Raw genomic sequence first — 16,069 nt, 5'->3', positions numbered from 1 at the left:
ATACTGGTTATTCAAACACAACTGGAGCCAACAAACAAAACCAGCTCATGTTTTACTTTGTAAATAATCAACTTTATGGTAAATATTTCTCTTGATAAATTTGTACATTCGTAGGAAGACAGCTTAAATATAACACTCGATAAATCTCGAGTTAGCTGAAAAAATAATCATTTCAAAGGCACTTGAACATTGGGCGTGCTAGATTTTATCACATGAAATGGTAATATCTCGATTTCAATATCTTGATTTCAACGTCAATATATCTGATTAATGAACGTAAAGATAAGTATTTATTGGTGAAATTGAATCACTTCAATTGCATTATTTTGTTCTGATGATTATGAACTCATCCTGCCACAGCATGTTCAAGTAAATAATTAATTTCCTTGCAGAATGAATGATTGCCGTCATAAAAAGAAAATTCAAAATAAATTTCCTTATTTGTGTTTAACTCCGTGAAACTGAGCAGTTAATTAACAGACTATTTCATAATCTCACGCAATATGCAAATCCTTACGCTCTGTAATTTCAATAAAAAAAAACTTACCTAGAGAAGAACACTGATAATAGGTATATAGTACAAAAACATGATTATTCTCAATGATTAAGATGAACTCTTTTAGGAAAATTTATGAAAAATTATTATTTTGTCTGTGCGAAGTTATCGCCATCCATATCCTGAGCTCTACACCTCCTCGCAGGTTCAATTTCCTCAGATCATCACGTGACATGTGGAACAATACATCCTCGAGTGTGTATTCCTCATAAATAAACTGGAATGCATATGACGGTGTATTTTGTAAAAATTAAATTCAATTGATGAATAGAGTGGTGGCTCATTGTTCACGGGAGCATAATTACCCTGTCAATCGAGGCGTCGTCTACACCAAGACCTTGAAGCCACTCTACGAGTCTCTGGTCTGCGTTTGATGGGTTATTGTGGTCTGTTATGCTTATTTGAGGTACCAAATGTGGCTGCGGTGACGTTGCTATCCCGCATAGACTTGAGTTATAACTGGAAATATTTTCAACTATTGATCCTCCTCAAATATTTTATCCAGAATGTTTAAATGTTACGTAGAATAATCCTTACCCAGACTCTTGCCTGACAAATTTTCTGCTGATATCTTCACATAATTGGGTCAAAGTTCCCACTTGCAGCCTCTGCTCCTCCAGCGCTTGTTGAAGAATAGAGTGGAACGTTTTCTGACTGTCCAACAACTCCTGTAATAGCCTCATATTTTCAATCTTCAGAGAGCCCATTTGATCTCGATACTCTCGCCAATATTTAGCGTCGCTGGAGTCTCCGATTTTCTGAGACTTTATTGAATTCACGGTGGATACTCCAGAAGTTGAGCCTTCCTCAGGGCCATCCGGCCCAGCTGGAACTCGCTCTTGCTCAATTAAACCTGCACCAAGTTCTATGACACAAAAATTATTGTTAGAAGAATTCGACAAACCTTCGATAGAAACCTAGTAGAATGTCAAATCTTTTTGATTTTTAAAAGATGAAAAAAGTAAACGTTCTCATTTACTTCCAAATTTTATATTCTTAAACCATAGCTCATAGCATTTACCTGGAGATAATACAGTGATAGCAGCCTGCACAGCATTTCTGACTAGATTATCCAATGCAAACATCCAATGTGGTTTAATGCTGTGCATTCTCAGTACCTCGTTAACTGCTGTTTGAAATAGATAAATAGCAAGATGAAAATGATTTATAGTTGTAGAGTCGAATTCCAATTCTTCCTTGAGGGTTCTGAATGCTCCTGCAATTGCTTCTTGATTCTGATCCGATATGTAATCTCTTATTCCACGCATGAGTAACTCCAAATGTGGCATTTGCAGAACAGTTTGTCCGACATCTTGATGGATGTTTCGTAGCCAAACCTCGCATATTGTTGCTTCATCTTGGCTAAGAACTCTTGTCAGTGTCATGCGTCGTTGACTGTCTTTTTTCAACAGATAAAAACCTTCCTGCTCCTCCACTGATTTTTGACCCGGTTGTCCTGTCAATTCTACTTCGGGGGAGAGCAACCCACCTGAGGAGCTTCTTCGCGTCATTGAACACCCTGCTGTGTCTGTTTCACTTATGTCTATAGACGGGGTACTTCCAATTGTACTATTACAAGAAAAATTGTCATTAGAGTTTTTTAACTGCACAAAAAATAGAATTTTCTTCAACTGTTTTATGAAATTCTTCAGCAATAACTCCTTAGTAAAAATAAATGCAATCGCATAATTACAAAAATATAATCAGTTATCTAAATAAAGTCAAATGAAGCCACGATGCTGTAGCATGATTAAATGCATAACTATCACAAGTGCCTTTAAATTATCATTAAAAAAAACGTGAGCTATAATTTCCAATTGTCTGTGCATAATTAGCAGTTTTCAGCCTCAACAATAATAAAATTAGTACTGTACCTGTTGAAAGACAAGCAGGCAGTTGGCATACTGATTGGTGACAGTAGATGGGCAGGACTACGGTCTCTCAATGGACTTGATTTCGTCAACGCTCCGCTACACACCACACCTTTAGTGTTTTTAATTTCTCTTTTTTGTTTTTTTTATCTATCTCATTACATTATTCTTCCACCGTGACGACAAATAAATAATAATTGTGACGTTTTTTAGCATGCATCGGAACAAGTTAATGTATCAAGTTCAAGGTAATTCAGCATTGAGATAAAAGGAAAAGGAAGCCATAATGATTGAAGTAATTAATGCAACAAAAAACGAATAACCAATGCAGTACAGAACATAATAGCGAGGAGAATTAAATTACCTGTCGTCGGACTGGGATGTCTGTATTCCAGGTGCTGAGACAATATGATTGTTATTCGTTTTGTCACATTTACCCAGTCGCTCGATCCGATCGCTTGGCACTGAAATACTGCGACTGAAGTCCGGTGGTGCTGCCAGTCGAGAGCTTTTTTTCTTCCTAGAGCATTTATGCTTGTCTTTTATGCTGTTCAATTTCTAATTGCAGTGGTGAGATGCAATTAATTGGATGTGACATCGCTATTAAGTGTACAATTAACTTGAAAGGGAAAGCAAAATGTCAGGAAAATTTTGTGACATAATTTGACCGCTATGAAAGTCCTTTCTCCGGTATATTCAACGTCAATCATAAAGGTTGTTTACTGTTCACATATTTTTCAAACAAATCGTATTTTTCAAGCCATTGTTTGATAAATTTAGAAGTTTTTGAAATTAAATTGTAATAAGGTGATCCAAAGTAAGTGGGAATATTGAATGCTTACTCAGCTAAGAATGGATCCTCCAAGAGAACCGAAGCCGATGCTCTCACATCCGGATTTGGTTCAAAACATCGTAATATGAAGTTCTTCGCACGTTCTGATAATTCCGAAGGTATTTCTGGATGGATTTTGTAATATCCGACCTTTCAAAACATTTGTGCCCATTAAAAACCTTGAATTATCATACTTACACCTATTGAACAATCTTTTCGCAATTAATAAACATCATTTACTTTGAATACCGCTGCCTGTGGTGAGCCAAGTTCAATGAACGGTGGCTTACCCGTTGCCATTTCTACCATTGTGCAACCTAACGACCAAATATCTGCCTGCAAAACCCATTAAAATCGCGATAATAATACAATAATTAATTCTCTTATCAGAGGGTTTAAATGACTTGAGATAAGCTGTACAGACCGGTGCACCGTATCCCCGTTGCCCTTTGTCGATGACCTCCGGTGCCATGTACTGCAATGTACCAGTGAAAGTCTCAGTACTCGGGCATAAACCGGCCAGTCTCTTAGACATTCCGAAGTCTGATATTTTGAGTACTCCACTGTATGTATTAACAAGCACGTTGTCACCTAAAATCATACACGCGATCTGATTAATTCATTAACTTCTAGAAATATCATTTGATGTCAGAGATATCCAAGAATTTTTGAATTTACATTTTTCGCAAAGTTTTATGCTAATTACCTTTGATATCACGATGAACGATCTTCTGATCATGCAGGTACTTCAATCCCTCGAGGATTTGCTTCGTATAATAAGAAATAGTCGATTCATTCTCTTTGAGCGGTCCCCACTTGGCCCTCAGCAATGCGGAGAGACTGCCACCGGGCACTTGCTCCATAAAAATTTTGAAATATCCATCCTCACTGACGGATCCCAAATACTGTACGATGTTTCTGTGTCTAAGTTGACTGTGCAACTTGATTTCCTCATGCAGCGGTTGGACATCTCCCAAATTTCTCTCCCTAATCTCCTTCACAGCAATTCTCACCTGGGTGTTCAAGTCCCTCGCAGCAAAAACAACTCCATAGGTCCCCTTTCCCAGGATCTTTCGTTTATTCTGATCATCGAGTTCGTACTCATACTTTATCTGGTCATCAGTCATGTATGCGTCAAGATCTGTCACCATGCCTTCTTCATCAGCTGTCATCTCGAGAACAAGATCGTAGAATCTCTGTCGACATTGAATCGAGGGGAAGAACATTTGGAAGTCATCAGAATTTTGGTGAACGTAGAGAAATAAACACCGTTCATCCCTCTTGTATAAACTGACACTACGAATCATGTCAGCAGTGAATAGCCAGTCATGAACCTGCTTGCAGTTGTTTTTCATGCTGTCCAAGCAGAGATTCCAGATTTGAATGGATTTCTCCTCGGCTCCAAGGTTGACATTAACATAACTTGGCATGAAAATCTTTGTTGGCTCGAGAATCACAAGAGGAAATCTAATACTGTCTCCAACTTCAGATCTCGTTGCTTCAACAAAGAAATCCGTCCAGAAACTGAATATCTGCTCTTCAGGAGATGTCTCTGCCTCTTCATTCTTCTTCCTGAATCGGTCGATGAGGGAAATATTTCCAATAGTAGATTTTAGGTACCAGTTGGGAGGCTTTAGTTTGAACATACACTCGGCGGCCTGAAGGGCCTTGGCATAATCCTCCGCGAGGACGGAAATTTCAAAGAATGTAGCGACGTCCCAGTAGTCCTTCAAACTGGAAAGGCTTCCCTTTTTCCCTATCAAATTATTTAAAACCATCCCGATATGCTGGAGCTCCTCACTTTTTGAGAATTCATTCCCAGCAATAACCAGGAGTGTCGCCAGGTTAACACCAGCATATTCATTGGGCTGAACATCGAAGCCTTTTCTGTACCAACGGATGGCGTTATTCAAACTCTCCTGATCAGTGTGTCGACTCTCCACAAACTGATCCTTGTAAATTCTTCCACATAGGCAAAGCATGTCAGGCACATGATTCTCCTTCTTCACAAGAGCCTTTTCGATTACTCTAACTGCTTTCTCTCGATCGCCCTCTTTGTTTCTTCTACTCAAAGCGAACCCATAAAGATAGATTATCATCGGGGTATTTATGTAGTTTTTATGATTGGGAATCGTTCGGAGATCATCTACGAGTTGTACCATTGCGTCGTATCCTTGAATTTCTCTAAACGAAATCAACATATTTAGAATGACTTCTCCTGAGAGGACGTTGGGATCGTCCAGACGTTTTCTCATGTTGTTGAGGATTTTAGCTAGTTCGTCTCCTGAATACATCTCACGAGCCCTTCTCAGATCCACCAAAAATTTCTCCTTCATATGCGCCTTGGACTGCACCTCTACGTCCTGCAGAAGTTTTTTCAGCTTTAATTTAAGGTGTTGTTTAGAATCGTTGGCCTCTTCTCCTGCTCTTGTAGCTGCCAGAGTTGTCGTGACACATGCACCACATTCTAAAACCCTGTAAGGCACAAATGTGTAGCTCCCACAGGACACTTTCAGCCTGATCGTTGCCTCACTGTCTACATCGTTGTAGAGAAGAATATTTTCCTTCATCTCGAAGAACTCGCGCACTCCCAGATGATAGGACAAGGCCGACTGCTGCAGCTGGATGGAGAAATCCACCACTGCCACGTCTGCATTGTAAAACGTGTCCAAGACGTTTGTCTCCCCGAAATCCAGCTTTTCAAATTGAACATGATTCATGTTGGCGTTCACCAGAGCGCAGGCTTGTTTTATCTCCTCCAGCACTCGTTTGCGAAGCGCTAGCTGCTCTGGCTGTTGGAGATCCAGGATGCAAACCACCTGGATACGGGGACGACCAGAAATCGTTGTGGTACAGGAAACATCGCTGTGAGTGCCCACACTATCTGTTGTTGAGGCTGCATCAACGACATTTGTGTGCACTCCAAGGGCTGAAATAGATTTGCTAATTTGATTTAACTTGAGGGTTCTAATACCAATATGCAAATTTTCACAGAAAGCTTTGTTTACTTCTGTAAATTACCACACACCAACGGGTTTTCGATTTTCTCAAAAAATAATGAAATGCTCCTCAGAAATAATAAAAATTCAATTAACCTAGATTCAATGGTCATTATTATAAAATAAATTATTTCCATGGTTAGTATCAATCAAAATGATGAACGGCTGTCCCACAATATCAGCATTGGAAACATTTTTTATTGATTTCAAGAAATAATCATCAGCCATCATCTCAAAGTTATAAGAGATTATCTTCTTTATGTCGTTGCAAAAATCAACCCACGAACTCGAGTAAAGTACTCGAAAATAAAGAAATCATTAGAAGTTTCAAGGCCTTATTCATCTCTCCTTGGATTTTGATCATTGAATTCAGTAGTGTTAATAATTATCAAATAATTCATCCACTGAAGTAATACAAAAAAATGTCCCTTGAATACAATGAAATGCTTAGTCAATTAATAATAAAATACATATAAATTCATAGATACAAGACCAAGGTTAATAAGCTCATGAAGATAATTTCAAAAAACGTATTCACCAGCCACTTCCTGAATATCTCCACACGTAGATGGCATCTTGCTGTCAAATTTCTCAGTGTCCGATCAGTCCAACAAGTAATAGTCTGTAATTGTTTATAACAGGAAATGAAGGTCAAATCACCTAGAGAGAAGATAAGATACAGATTTCTCATGGCGTTATCGGTATTGGATTTCTGCATAATTACGACGGCATATCTGGATTATCACGAATTGAGTCCAGCAGCGTGGGAACAACAGGAAATTGATTGAGAAACATTAAAAGCAATATATTTTCATTACAAATTAGTATTGTTAAACTTACGTAAACAGAAGTGTCATAAAAGCTGTGGTTTCCTTCGATGAACAATGAACATGTCATGGAAGCTCAGAGTACGTGGGATTGATCCTCGTTATTTATCTTTATCTGCTGATACTTTTGAACGATCTAAAATAAAGCACAAGTGAGTTCTACTGATTTTTTGATAAACCAATAGCTTGAACTCGTTTTTGAGACAGAGCTGACTATTACATTGCTAAGTAATCGAGCGTCGCTCGTTTCACGAAATATTCACCGGACATTTCCCCTGTTTCTCTAGTCCGTTACAACACTAGGGTCCGTCTCACATCGGTGTTATGTATGCACAATTTATTAAACGCCAACGCAGGGAAATGTTTCTTCGAGCTTCGAGAAGAAATTCTCGTGAAGTATGGGTGGGGGAGGGCCTTGAAAAACACTGCAGACCCTGCAGACTCCAAAACTGGCATGTCGGCTTATTAACGACAATATTACGAGCCATGAAAAAAGATTTACTGTTTTATCAACTGTTGAGTTATGAGAGGGAGTTTTCTCTGTTGACTACTGAAGTAAATTCACGAAGATTATTTACGCGCACTACGATCACGGGGTAATGCGCAGGCGCCTACTGATCATTCATACATCTTCCAAGATGACCAGTGTATGACAACAGATTTTGTTGAAGGTGTGCTAATATCTGGAGGAATGGCAGACGAGGATATCAATGGGGATTCTGATGAGGTGCAGCAAGAGAAGTCACAGAAAAAGACAGCCAAATATGACAGTGGAGCTGCTGACCTGGAGAGGGTGACGGATTATGCTGAAGAAAAGGAAATATCGTCGTCTGATGGATTCTCCAATGTGAGTGATATCAACGGGTTTTAACCAGCACGTGTTCTTCTATTTTTCTGCAATTTTGATACTATTGTTTTTAAAAAGGATTTATATATTGTTTGTGGGTGTGAAAATAGAAATTATTTATCACGAATCATGTCAATTATTCGTGGAAAATTATTATATGAGACTAACATAACCTCAAAGTTGCCTGCACTTTCTTGTACTTGAGATAATTTGATTATTTATTCTTTAGGCACTTAGTATAATTGGAGATCGTCGAAATAAAGAAGCAGCGGAGAAGAAAGCTAAAGAGAAGGAATTATTGAAAGTTTCTATCAAAAAAGAAGACGTTGATCTCATTGTAAGTCTCATCAAGTAAATGAATAATGCTTGGATTCTAAAGAAATATTTACCAAGTATTTGACCGTTTACATTCTAATTTTCAGATGGGAGAGATGGAAATAAATAGAAATCTAGCAGAAAGAACACTCAGAGAACACAGAGGCGACGTTGTTCAGGCCCTCATCACATTAACGAATTAATAAAAACGAACAATCTTCGATAATTGAAATAAATAAATGAACTTTCCACATTGTATACAACTGTCAAACCAGAGCCAACATTTCGGGGAAATAAAATAAATTCCAGATGTGAATATTTATTAATAATTACGAGGTACACATCAGACACGTTTGATTTATTCAATTAATTACCCGTTATTTAATCATTTGGTATTCGAGGTTTTTTTGGTCACAACTTACCATGATGATCCCTAAGGTCGATGAAATTTGTTTCTCATAAATTGTCTTTAGTACATTTATCGCAGATATCTTTACATTTTAATGCAGATTAATCGGCATTAACTCTTATTGTTCTTCAGCTGCAATTGAAAAATAATAAATAATAGAGTAATTTAAATAAAGAGGTGGGTTGAGTGAGTAAATTACATCTGTCCTCCCAAGATTTATATAATGAAAATGTAATTTTATTTGATGTGGTGCAATGACTTAAAATAAATGGAAAAAATGAACGTTTGTATGAGCTGGGATTCAATGAACAGCTGAGATGCAAAATCATTAGCAATTGCCACTGATAATAATTCTCACGTCACAAAAAAAATAATGAACAAATACCTGATAAAAAAAATTAAACAATTTTCATATCCACATAAATGCATAATCTGGAAGGTGTAACGAAATAAAATCTGACAACCAGTGGCAACAACTCTCTTGCTAAAACGCTGATTTTTATGATGAGGTAACACTTGTCTTACTTGTACTTATATTTTATCAAATTATCCAGTCATACGCTCATATATTCTTGCTGCAGTTTTCAATTCTCCATTGGTTTTTTTGTTTCTTTTCCTTGACTTATAATTTCACACAATTCTGTTCATTCTATTAATTAGCCCATTTTTCTCAGGAAAACGAAAGAGATAAACAATATTGGATTATTACAAATTTTTTTTCAACTTTTGACCATTGTCCGTCAGTCCCAAAGTGATAATTTTACATACAGTGCGAGAATAATCGGAAACAGTGAGAAACTCTGTTGTGCAGGGGTCAAACTTCAATTTATCACTTTTATTCAGTATTTAGTTGAGGCCAATGCCAGAGAAAATTTCTTCCCTGTCATTTTAACTTTCACTACATCTTGTCTGTTCTATTCAGTTACGTTTCACCCCGTCACTACTGAATTACCCCAGAGAATGTCACCGATTGATTTGGAACATTTTCACAGTCTACAAAAACAAAATGAGAAAAAGAGAAAAACGCAAATGATATAAACGAAAGAAAAAAAAAATCAGTGTCAATAGTTCCTATTCTACAGCTCATAATAGTAGTACTGTCTTGTCCATTATAAAATAGATAGTAGATATGTACAATAAGCTTAACTTCGAGTGTGCTTAATACATGTATTTCCTTCGCTCTTCCCGAAGACAGGAGGGATTGAGGGGGAGGGGGGCTTTGGGACCGGCCGAACAAGATTTAATGTCATCAATTAAACGTCACTGGCTGCAGGATCGACACATTTGAGGAGTTGAATTGCATTATGACTTTTTTTGTCTGGGTAGGAAAATGGGAGTTACAGTTGCAATAATTACAATCGGACTTATCACAGAACATGTATGGCATTAATCTTCATCATTCATTAATGTTATGGTATAGGGGGGGTTATTTGTTTTTTTTTTTTCGTTCAATTAAATCGATAAAACTAGGTTTTGGAGGATCGGGAAGCCAGTATTAGTACTAAACGACAATTATTGTTTTTAAAATGATTTTTTCAAAAGTTTTTTTCCCTCTCTTGGTTGCCCATAATTCAGTTCATTCATCACACACGACTGATTTGGTTTATCCCCTTTTTTCGTTTTGTTTCCTGTGACTCGAGATTTAATTACACAAAAACGATTAATATTTTGGACTATAATTGACTAACGTTTATTTATACAATTTATTTAAATTTTCAATGGATTTTGTTTTTCCATTCTGTTGTCAATTTTAGATTCATTTTAGTGTCCTCACTGCGTCACTAAATTATCATTTTTATCATTCCTTTTCAGCCATTAAAAAATCCAAATGTCAGTTCTGCCAAACGCGATACGATAAGACTGTTCTTTTGAGAAATAAAATAATTGTCGAGAAAAATATTTTCACACACTATGGACAACCCTTAATTTTCTCGATGTGAAATCCAATTAAATCAATGAATAATAAATCGAATTAATCACTTCAATTGGCTACTCAATAGTTGCAAAAAAAATAATGAACAGAGAGGAAAAAATTATAATAGGAAACAAGGCAAACTGTGCCATGGGTTCGAATTACTCTTCTCACGATAATTATTTAACAATAACAAAAAAAACCTTGAACGTGACAAGATTCGAAGGAACTGCAGACAAAAAGAAATATACAAAAATACGGGGCAAAGTGGGTCTGGGGTGGATGGGCACAGATTGCGTATTACTTTAAGAATAGTCATAGTAATAGTCGTATCGTATTAAGAGAAAGAGATCATAAAAAACACTAACTAGAATCATTTCCCCTTTCTTTCTGGAAGAGTTTTGACGTTCTCATTCATCATTTTTATAATTAAAAATCACTATTAATTAATAAACAAAGTGTCCCCCTCGAAACAACCACCCAAAAATCAAACAATCAATCATGATGACTTTTTCTTTAATAATTTCTAAAATTAATGTTCTTCCATCACGCACGGCGAAGGGGGCCAGAAACAATTTGATCCGTGACAGAGGAACCAAAGTGTTACATCGTCGAGGGTCCGACGCCTTTATCACAACTTCTTGTGTGTCGGTACGTGGCAACATGGCGAAGTACAGTTTATCGTCTTAGTCCAGCCTTCAAGCTTTTAAAAAGGCCCCAGATGTGCTAGGATTTTTCCACAAGTCACGTCATAATCCAAATGATTTTTTTTCTCTTGTTTTTTCACCCCGCTATTCTCTCAACCAATATTTCAACTCCTTTATCTTCCATCATGGTGATTTCTTGTCTATTTTTTACTGCTGTTTCATTTGATTTTTTTTTATCTTTCCTGTGACGTTTGTTGAAGTGGAACGAAACACATCCGAAGAATTAGGAGCAAAAGGCGGAGACGACGATAGTTGTTTGTATCATTTTATTTTTCTGCAATGGGAGGGACGGGCGTTGTATCTTTCAGAGGTGGGCGAATGTGGTGGGTTCATTCTTTCTGCTGTATATCTGGGGCTTCTATGTCTCGTGGCATTTCGTTGCACGGAGTCTTTGCTATTTACTCTGTTTATTTTTTCAACTTTTTTGACACACTACCGACACTCACTGAACACAAGAGTCTGGCGTGGGTGCGCCTATCTCAGCAACTCCATCATTTTATTTTATTTCGTTTTTACGGTTTCTTCATTTACTTATTTATTTTTTTATGATTTTTTTTTGTTTTTAGTTGGACTTGTTAAACTTTCGGACAACGAAAGGGCGCACTAAGAAACATTGATTTAGCACTACTCTCAGGATTCGTCACTGTACAGAAAAAAGAGAGTTCATGAGGGATGTAGGTGGGGCGGTGACGACACTGTTGTCGTGCCCGGAATTAGAGGTGACTGCTTTCAGCTCTGCTTAACTCGCTTTCGCGGTGGTCCAATTGGTGGCATTTGTTGTGTTGCTAGCGCACGAAATGCTTCCGCAATTAGGTGGGGATGAGAGTTCACCATTGATTTGAAACCAGTCGTGTCCATCACGTCTGTTGCGTGCCTGGAAATCATGAAATATAGATTTATTAGTTGATGACGACAATTTAAACGAATTAAACTGGCTAATAATAGATTAAAAGTATTGTTTGAGTAGCAGAGAATTTTTTTAACGAACTAGGCGAGGAAAATTGTACAGCTCCATATTAAGGATATCCGAGTACTTTCGCTACTTTATCACCATGAAACCGTTCTCACTTTTTGTAGGGAAAAATAAACCCTCTTATTTGACTAAGTTCACTAGTCAGTATTTAAACGATTCTGTGAATTCGGTATAGACTAATAATTACAAAAATTGAATTTCTGAAATTATGTGGATTTTGTAACAAACTATGAGACGCCTTTAGATACTCTTTAATAAAATGTTGGTTTCTTAATTGATATTTTCCTTGAACTTACGTATTAATAAAATCTATGGCCTGTGCCTTGAGTTGATCGGCACTGTGGAGATCGGCAAGTATAAGAATGTCAGCTGCATTCTCAATGGCTAAACTTGTACATAACGCCTCTTCGCACATAACTTTGAGCCTCTCGAGTGCGTATTTGTCAGCAGCAGCCAACAGATCGTCAGCCATCTTCCCCAGATTGTCCGATTTACCCGTGTAGATAAATCGAAGCATTTCCCTCAGTACCTCGTGATCGACATCTGTTATGTCCACTCGATTCTGCTTGCGTTCCTCCATTTCATGCTCGAACATTGCAGAAAATACAGGACTACGCGCTGAAAACATTGATACATCCACATTTATTCTTGACAGTTCAAACATTAGCAATATGAAGGCACTTTAATAGAAATTTATTGGTGATGTGGTCTTTTGAAATTTTACCAAACCCTCTAAAGAAAAAAATTCAATGATTTCGAGAAATACCGTCGCGACCCATAAGACATCATAACGTTCTTTTTACGAAAATACATCAGTAATAAAATCAGATGTATCTGCATAAAGGCTAGATAAATTTTGTGTTTGATTCGATAATATTGAGAGGATGATATTCACCTGCAAGAATAGATTTGTGCGCTTGGAACTCCCGACCACAAACAGTCAGCGTAACATCGCTGAACTTTTGACTCTCAAATAACGAACCAAGATCTTCAGGTAGTCTGCACTCCGGCACTTTGAACTGTATCGTATTACTTTGTCCAGAGAGATTCACACTATCCGCCACAACACTGACCTGAATTATCAGAAATATTAGCAAGCAGCATTAGTAAAATCATTATCGTCAGTATGAAGTTAGTATAGCAACAAGTAACATACAAAGGTATATACCTCACAGAATATCGTGAGTTTGTCGTCTGGGAGTAATCCATTGGCCTCGTCGAGCAGGAAGTCTCTTCTTATAAATTTTTTGAAGCCCCAGTCTTTACCCTGGACAAACCTGTAGGCCCGTTGGCTTTCTAAAAATCAAAATGAAGAATTGCTTCACTTAAATATTATCCTTGAGTTACACAGGTGACTGTCAAATGTGATTCCAGATGATGTAATATTTAAAAAACTGATATTCAAATTTAGTTCTCTCACCCATAGCTTTGGTTTCTTCTCTTTTGGCATTAAGAATTGAAAATTTGAACTTTGCTCTGACTTCCGATTTATTGCATGACACAAGTAGCAGATATAATGATAAATAGTCCTTGCTCTCTTCATCCAGACCCTTTGGATTGACTCTTAAACACCTGTGGACAAATCCATGAGAAAATAAAAAATTAGAAGATTGAATTTATCGATTAATTCAACGAATGGAAACCAATTTGTCTTCTGTTACACTCAACCTATTACGTTTTGTATTTCAAATCGTGAACAGATGAAACCATTGACAATCCATTGGAGCTCCAATTCGTTAAATTGCCCATTGAAAATGTCAGAATAGCATAGAAATCCATCAATTGCATGTATAATCCAATTTACTGGCCTCAATTTACTGTACCTCATAATTTTATTTGACTGTCACGAAGAATAGTAGGTATTTTGTAATGCAATGAATTTTCACTGACAGTCATGAAAATTAAATAATACTGAAGTACAATCATCAGTCATGCTCATTCTTTACTTTATCAGTGATGATTGATTTTTGTTGACTCTCTTATTTCTACGACTGTAAATAATTTCAATAGAGTGAAACTTACCATTTGAGTTTATCGTTGGCTCCCGCTGAGAATGTCGACGACTTGAGTACTTCTCCCATTTCTTCCCGACAGAAGCTGAAGTTATTTATCGTCCACATGTAGCTGAATTTAACCACCTTCACCTGTACACACAAAACCTTCAAATGCAATAACCAACGTCAGAGTTTTATCCCGTTTTAGCGGACAAATCTAGCATAACAATCCATGTATGACAGTCAATAATCATTATGGGCATAAATATTTTGAGTCCCTTTTATTAAGGAAATTTTCTCAATTGCTGTATAAATTATTATTCAGTCCAATATATTTAAATAAAAGTTGTGCATTATCTATCGTCAAGATGTGGCCATAATTTTTCAATCATCAGTGTTTCTAAAGCTAACGTTACCGTAAAATCTCTTCCAGAAAATTAAAAGACAAAAGGACACCCGTCACTCAAGAATACTCGTGTCTCTACAATAAAACGTGTGCACCTCCCACTTCTCTACCCACCCTCAGGGTTGAATGACGTTGTCGAACAATTTCACGGTCGACTATCGTAGCAGTAGAAAAGAGAAAAAATATATAAATGAGTGACACACGTACAGTGCAAACACAATTTACAAAAGTATTTTCCACGTGCCGAAGTCAGGGACATTGGAATCAGTGGTCTTTTACGTAAGCACTTGGGATAGTTGGACAACGTGATACGGGCGTAACGGTGTATCATTGACATTCCTACGATAACAATAAGCATAATAATTGGTATTTGCCCTCGGAATTAATTTATCATTCCCGTTCGAGGATGGTTTTTACACTTTTTGGTGAGATTTTTTTGCGTTTTTCACCGTTTCGAGGACTCGATTGATTCTGAACAGAGGTAAAAAGTGAATAAGATGATAATGAGTCATTAAAAAAAGGGGAAGGTGGAGGAGAGTGACGAGGTCGAGCCCCTTCGATGTCAATGATCCCTGACGTCAGGTGACCTTGGCGAACCCGACTCGAGCGCCGAATCTATTGCTAATATTTTTTTTATCTGTCACCGTTGCCTCTTGAAGAGCCGTTGGGGAGCCTTGATGGGCCAATGACCTCGGTTATCATTGGAGTCATTGTGCGATAGCCTCAAATAAAACTTACGGAAATAATGGGTGAAAAGAAGAGAGAGCGAGGGACAGAGAGAGAGAGAGAGACGCAATCGATCGTTACCACTGTGTAAAGAGCCTTGAAAACATGGTTTTCCGTGTGGTGAGACTGGCTCCGGGGAATTCGCGTGTTACAGGTGAGCGCACGCCGGAAGGTAACGCAGGAATTCATGCGGTCGACGCCCCCTTAGGTCTTGTGTTGATGAGGATGGGGTTATTTGTCCAATTATTGGTCATGTTGGGGATTCAACATTTTTTGGGGTTTAGATTCGTCTGGAGGAAAAGGATGGGACTAGAATTGGAATAGAATTTTTCATTAACGAATATTTCATGAATTTGTCGTGTGAAATAAAAAAAATATAGATGATTTAATTTTTCACGAAATCCATAAGTTTCTTCAAAATTCGCCAAATAATCTCAGGAATTTGTGATCAACAAAATAAGGACGACACTCGTTGGTAAAATCTCCCGAACAAATCTCTTGACATTTGGGGCAGGTCATCGACCCTCAACGTTTACCGCACAACTGGAAATTCATTAAGGAGTGATTCAGTGTTATGAAATAACAAAGAACTCGAATGAATACCCCCATAAAATCTGTAACATGGTGGAGAATAAATGGAAGTTTCCAAGTTGTTACAGCATTACGTTGGAGTAAGGGGTCAACGACCCTCTCAT

At 37.5% G+C, this 16,069-nt stretch overlaps 3 protein-coding genes across 18 annotated transcripts in view; 1 reads left to right on the top strand and 2 right to left on the bottom strand.

Moving 5' to 3' along the window:
• Window positions 1-50: 50 nt before the first annotated feature.
• On the bottom strand, window positions 51-7,544 carry LOC135169267 (mitogen-activated protein kinase kinase kinase 15). Of its 8 annotated transcripts, none has more exons than XM_064134160.1 (13): window positions 7,306-7,544; window positions 7,099-7,221; window positions 6,797-6,918; window positions 3,966-6,188; window positions 3,684-3,850; window positions 3,500-3,595; window positions 3,270-3,409; window positions 2,792-2,947; window positions 2,431-2,526; window positions 1,578-2,125; window positions 1,094-1,421; window positions 862-1,003; window positions 51-773 (listed from the first exon to the last, which is right to left on the bottom strand). In XM_064134160.1, exons 3-13 carry the CDS (start codon window positions 6,831-6,833, stop codon window positions 630-632), a joined length of 4,077 nt encoding a protein of 1,358 aa, XP_063990230.1. In that variant the 5' UTR covers window positions 6,834-6,918; window positions 7,099-7,221; window positions 7,306-7,544; the 3' UTR covers window positions 51-629. The 8 variants fall into 8 exon arrangements, with proteins under 8 accessions (XP_063990230.1, XP_063990189.1, XP_063990181.1 ...); XM_064134119.1 differs by having other exon boundaries at window positions 862-1,015; window positions 6,797-6,992; window positions 7,306-7,542; XM_064134111.1 differs by having other exon boundaries at window positions 862-1,015; window positions 7,306-7,542.
• Window positions 7,545-7,708: 164 nt separating this feature from the next.
• Window positions 7,709-10,313, top strand: LOC135169469 (huntingtin-interacting protein K). Its single transcript, XM_064134519.1, has 3 exons — window positions 7,709-7,932; window positions 8,162-8,269; window positions 8,355-10,313. The coding sequence occupies exons 1-3, from the start codon at window positions 7,735-7,737 to the stop codon at window positions 8,448-8,450; spliced, it is 402 nt and encodes a 133-aa protein (XP_063990589.1). The 5' UTR covers window positions 7,709-7,734; the 3' UTR covers window positions 8,451-10,313.
• Window positions 8,872-16,069, bottom strand: part of Rdx (roadkill) — a 56,100-nt gene continuing 48,902 nt past the window's right edge. For 6 of the 9 annotated variants that reach the window (XM_064134347.1, XM_064134364.1, XM_064134356.1 and 3 more), the window contains 6 exons: window positions 14,271-14,407; window positions 13,669-13,820; window positions 13,405-13,544; window positions 13,144-13,321; window positions 12,545-12,866; window positions 8,872-12,149 (listed from right to left, as the gene is read on the bottom strand). In XM_064134347.1, the coding sequence (XP_063990417.1) occupies window positions 12,005-12,149; window positions 12,545-12,866; window positions 13,144-13,321; window positions 13,405-13,544; window positions 13,669-13,820; window positions 14,271-14,407 (1,074 nt within the window). In that variant the 3' untranslated portion in view covers window positions 8,872-12,004. The remainder of the gene's footprint in view (window positions 12,150-12,544; window positions 12,867-13,143; window positions 13,322-13,404; window positions 13,545-13,668; window positions 13,821-14,270; window positions 14,408-16,069) is intronic. The other 3 variants (XM_064134324.1, XM_064134329.1, XM_064134338.1) reach the window with 3 other exon arrangements.

This window comes from Diachasmimorpha longicaudata, chromosome 1 (assembly GCF_034640455.1).
Source record: "Diachasmimorpha longicaudata isolate KC_UGA_2023 chromosome 1, iyDiaLong2, whole genome shotgun sequence".
Classification (NCBI taxonomy): domain Eukaryota; kingdom Metazoa; phylum Arthropoda; class Insecta; order Hymenoptera; family Braconidae; genus Diachasmimorpha; species Diachasmimorpha longicaudata.
Note: the sequence above shows the minus strand (reverse complement) of the source record. Positions and strands in the feature narration are given on the sequence as shown.

Bases quoted from the DNA above. Each gene is read 5' to 3' on its own strand.
- LOC135169267 (XM_064134119.1), bottom strand. From the start codon at position 6,833: ATGCCATCTACGTGTGGAGATATTCAGGAAGTGGCTG. The intron at 2,126-2,430 runs GTACAGTACTAA...TTCTTGTAATAG, and splicing joins GCCTGCTTGTCTTTCAACAG to TACAATTGGAAGTACCCCGT. The intron at 1,422-1,577 runs GTAAATGCTATG...TTTGTGTCATAG, and splicing joins TATCACTGTATTATCTCCAG to AACTTGGTGCAGGTTTAATT.
- LOC135169469 (XM_064134519.1), top strand. From the start codon at position 7,735: ATGACAACAGATTTTGTTGAAGGTGTGCTAATATCTGGAGGAATGGCA. The intron at 7,933-8,161 runs GTGAGTGATATC...TTTATTCTTTAG, and splicing joins CGTCTGATGGATTCTCCAAT to GCACTTAGTATAATTGGAGA. The intron at 8,270-8,354 runs GTAAGTCTCATC...TCTAATTTTCAG, and splicing joins AAGAAGACGTTGATCTCATT to ATGGGAGAGATGGAAATAAA.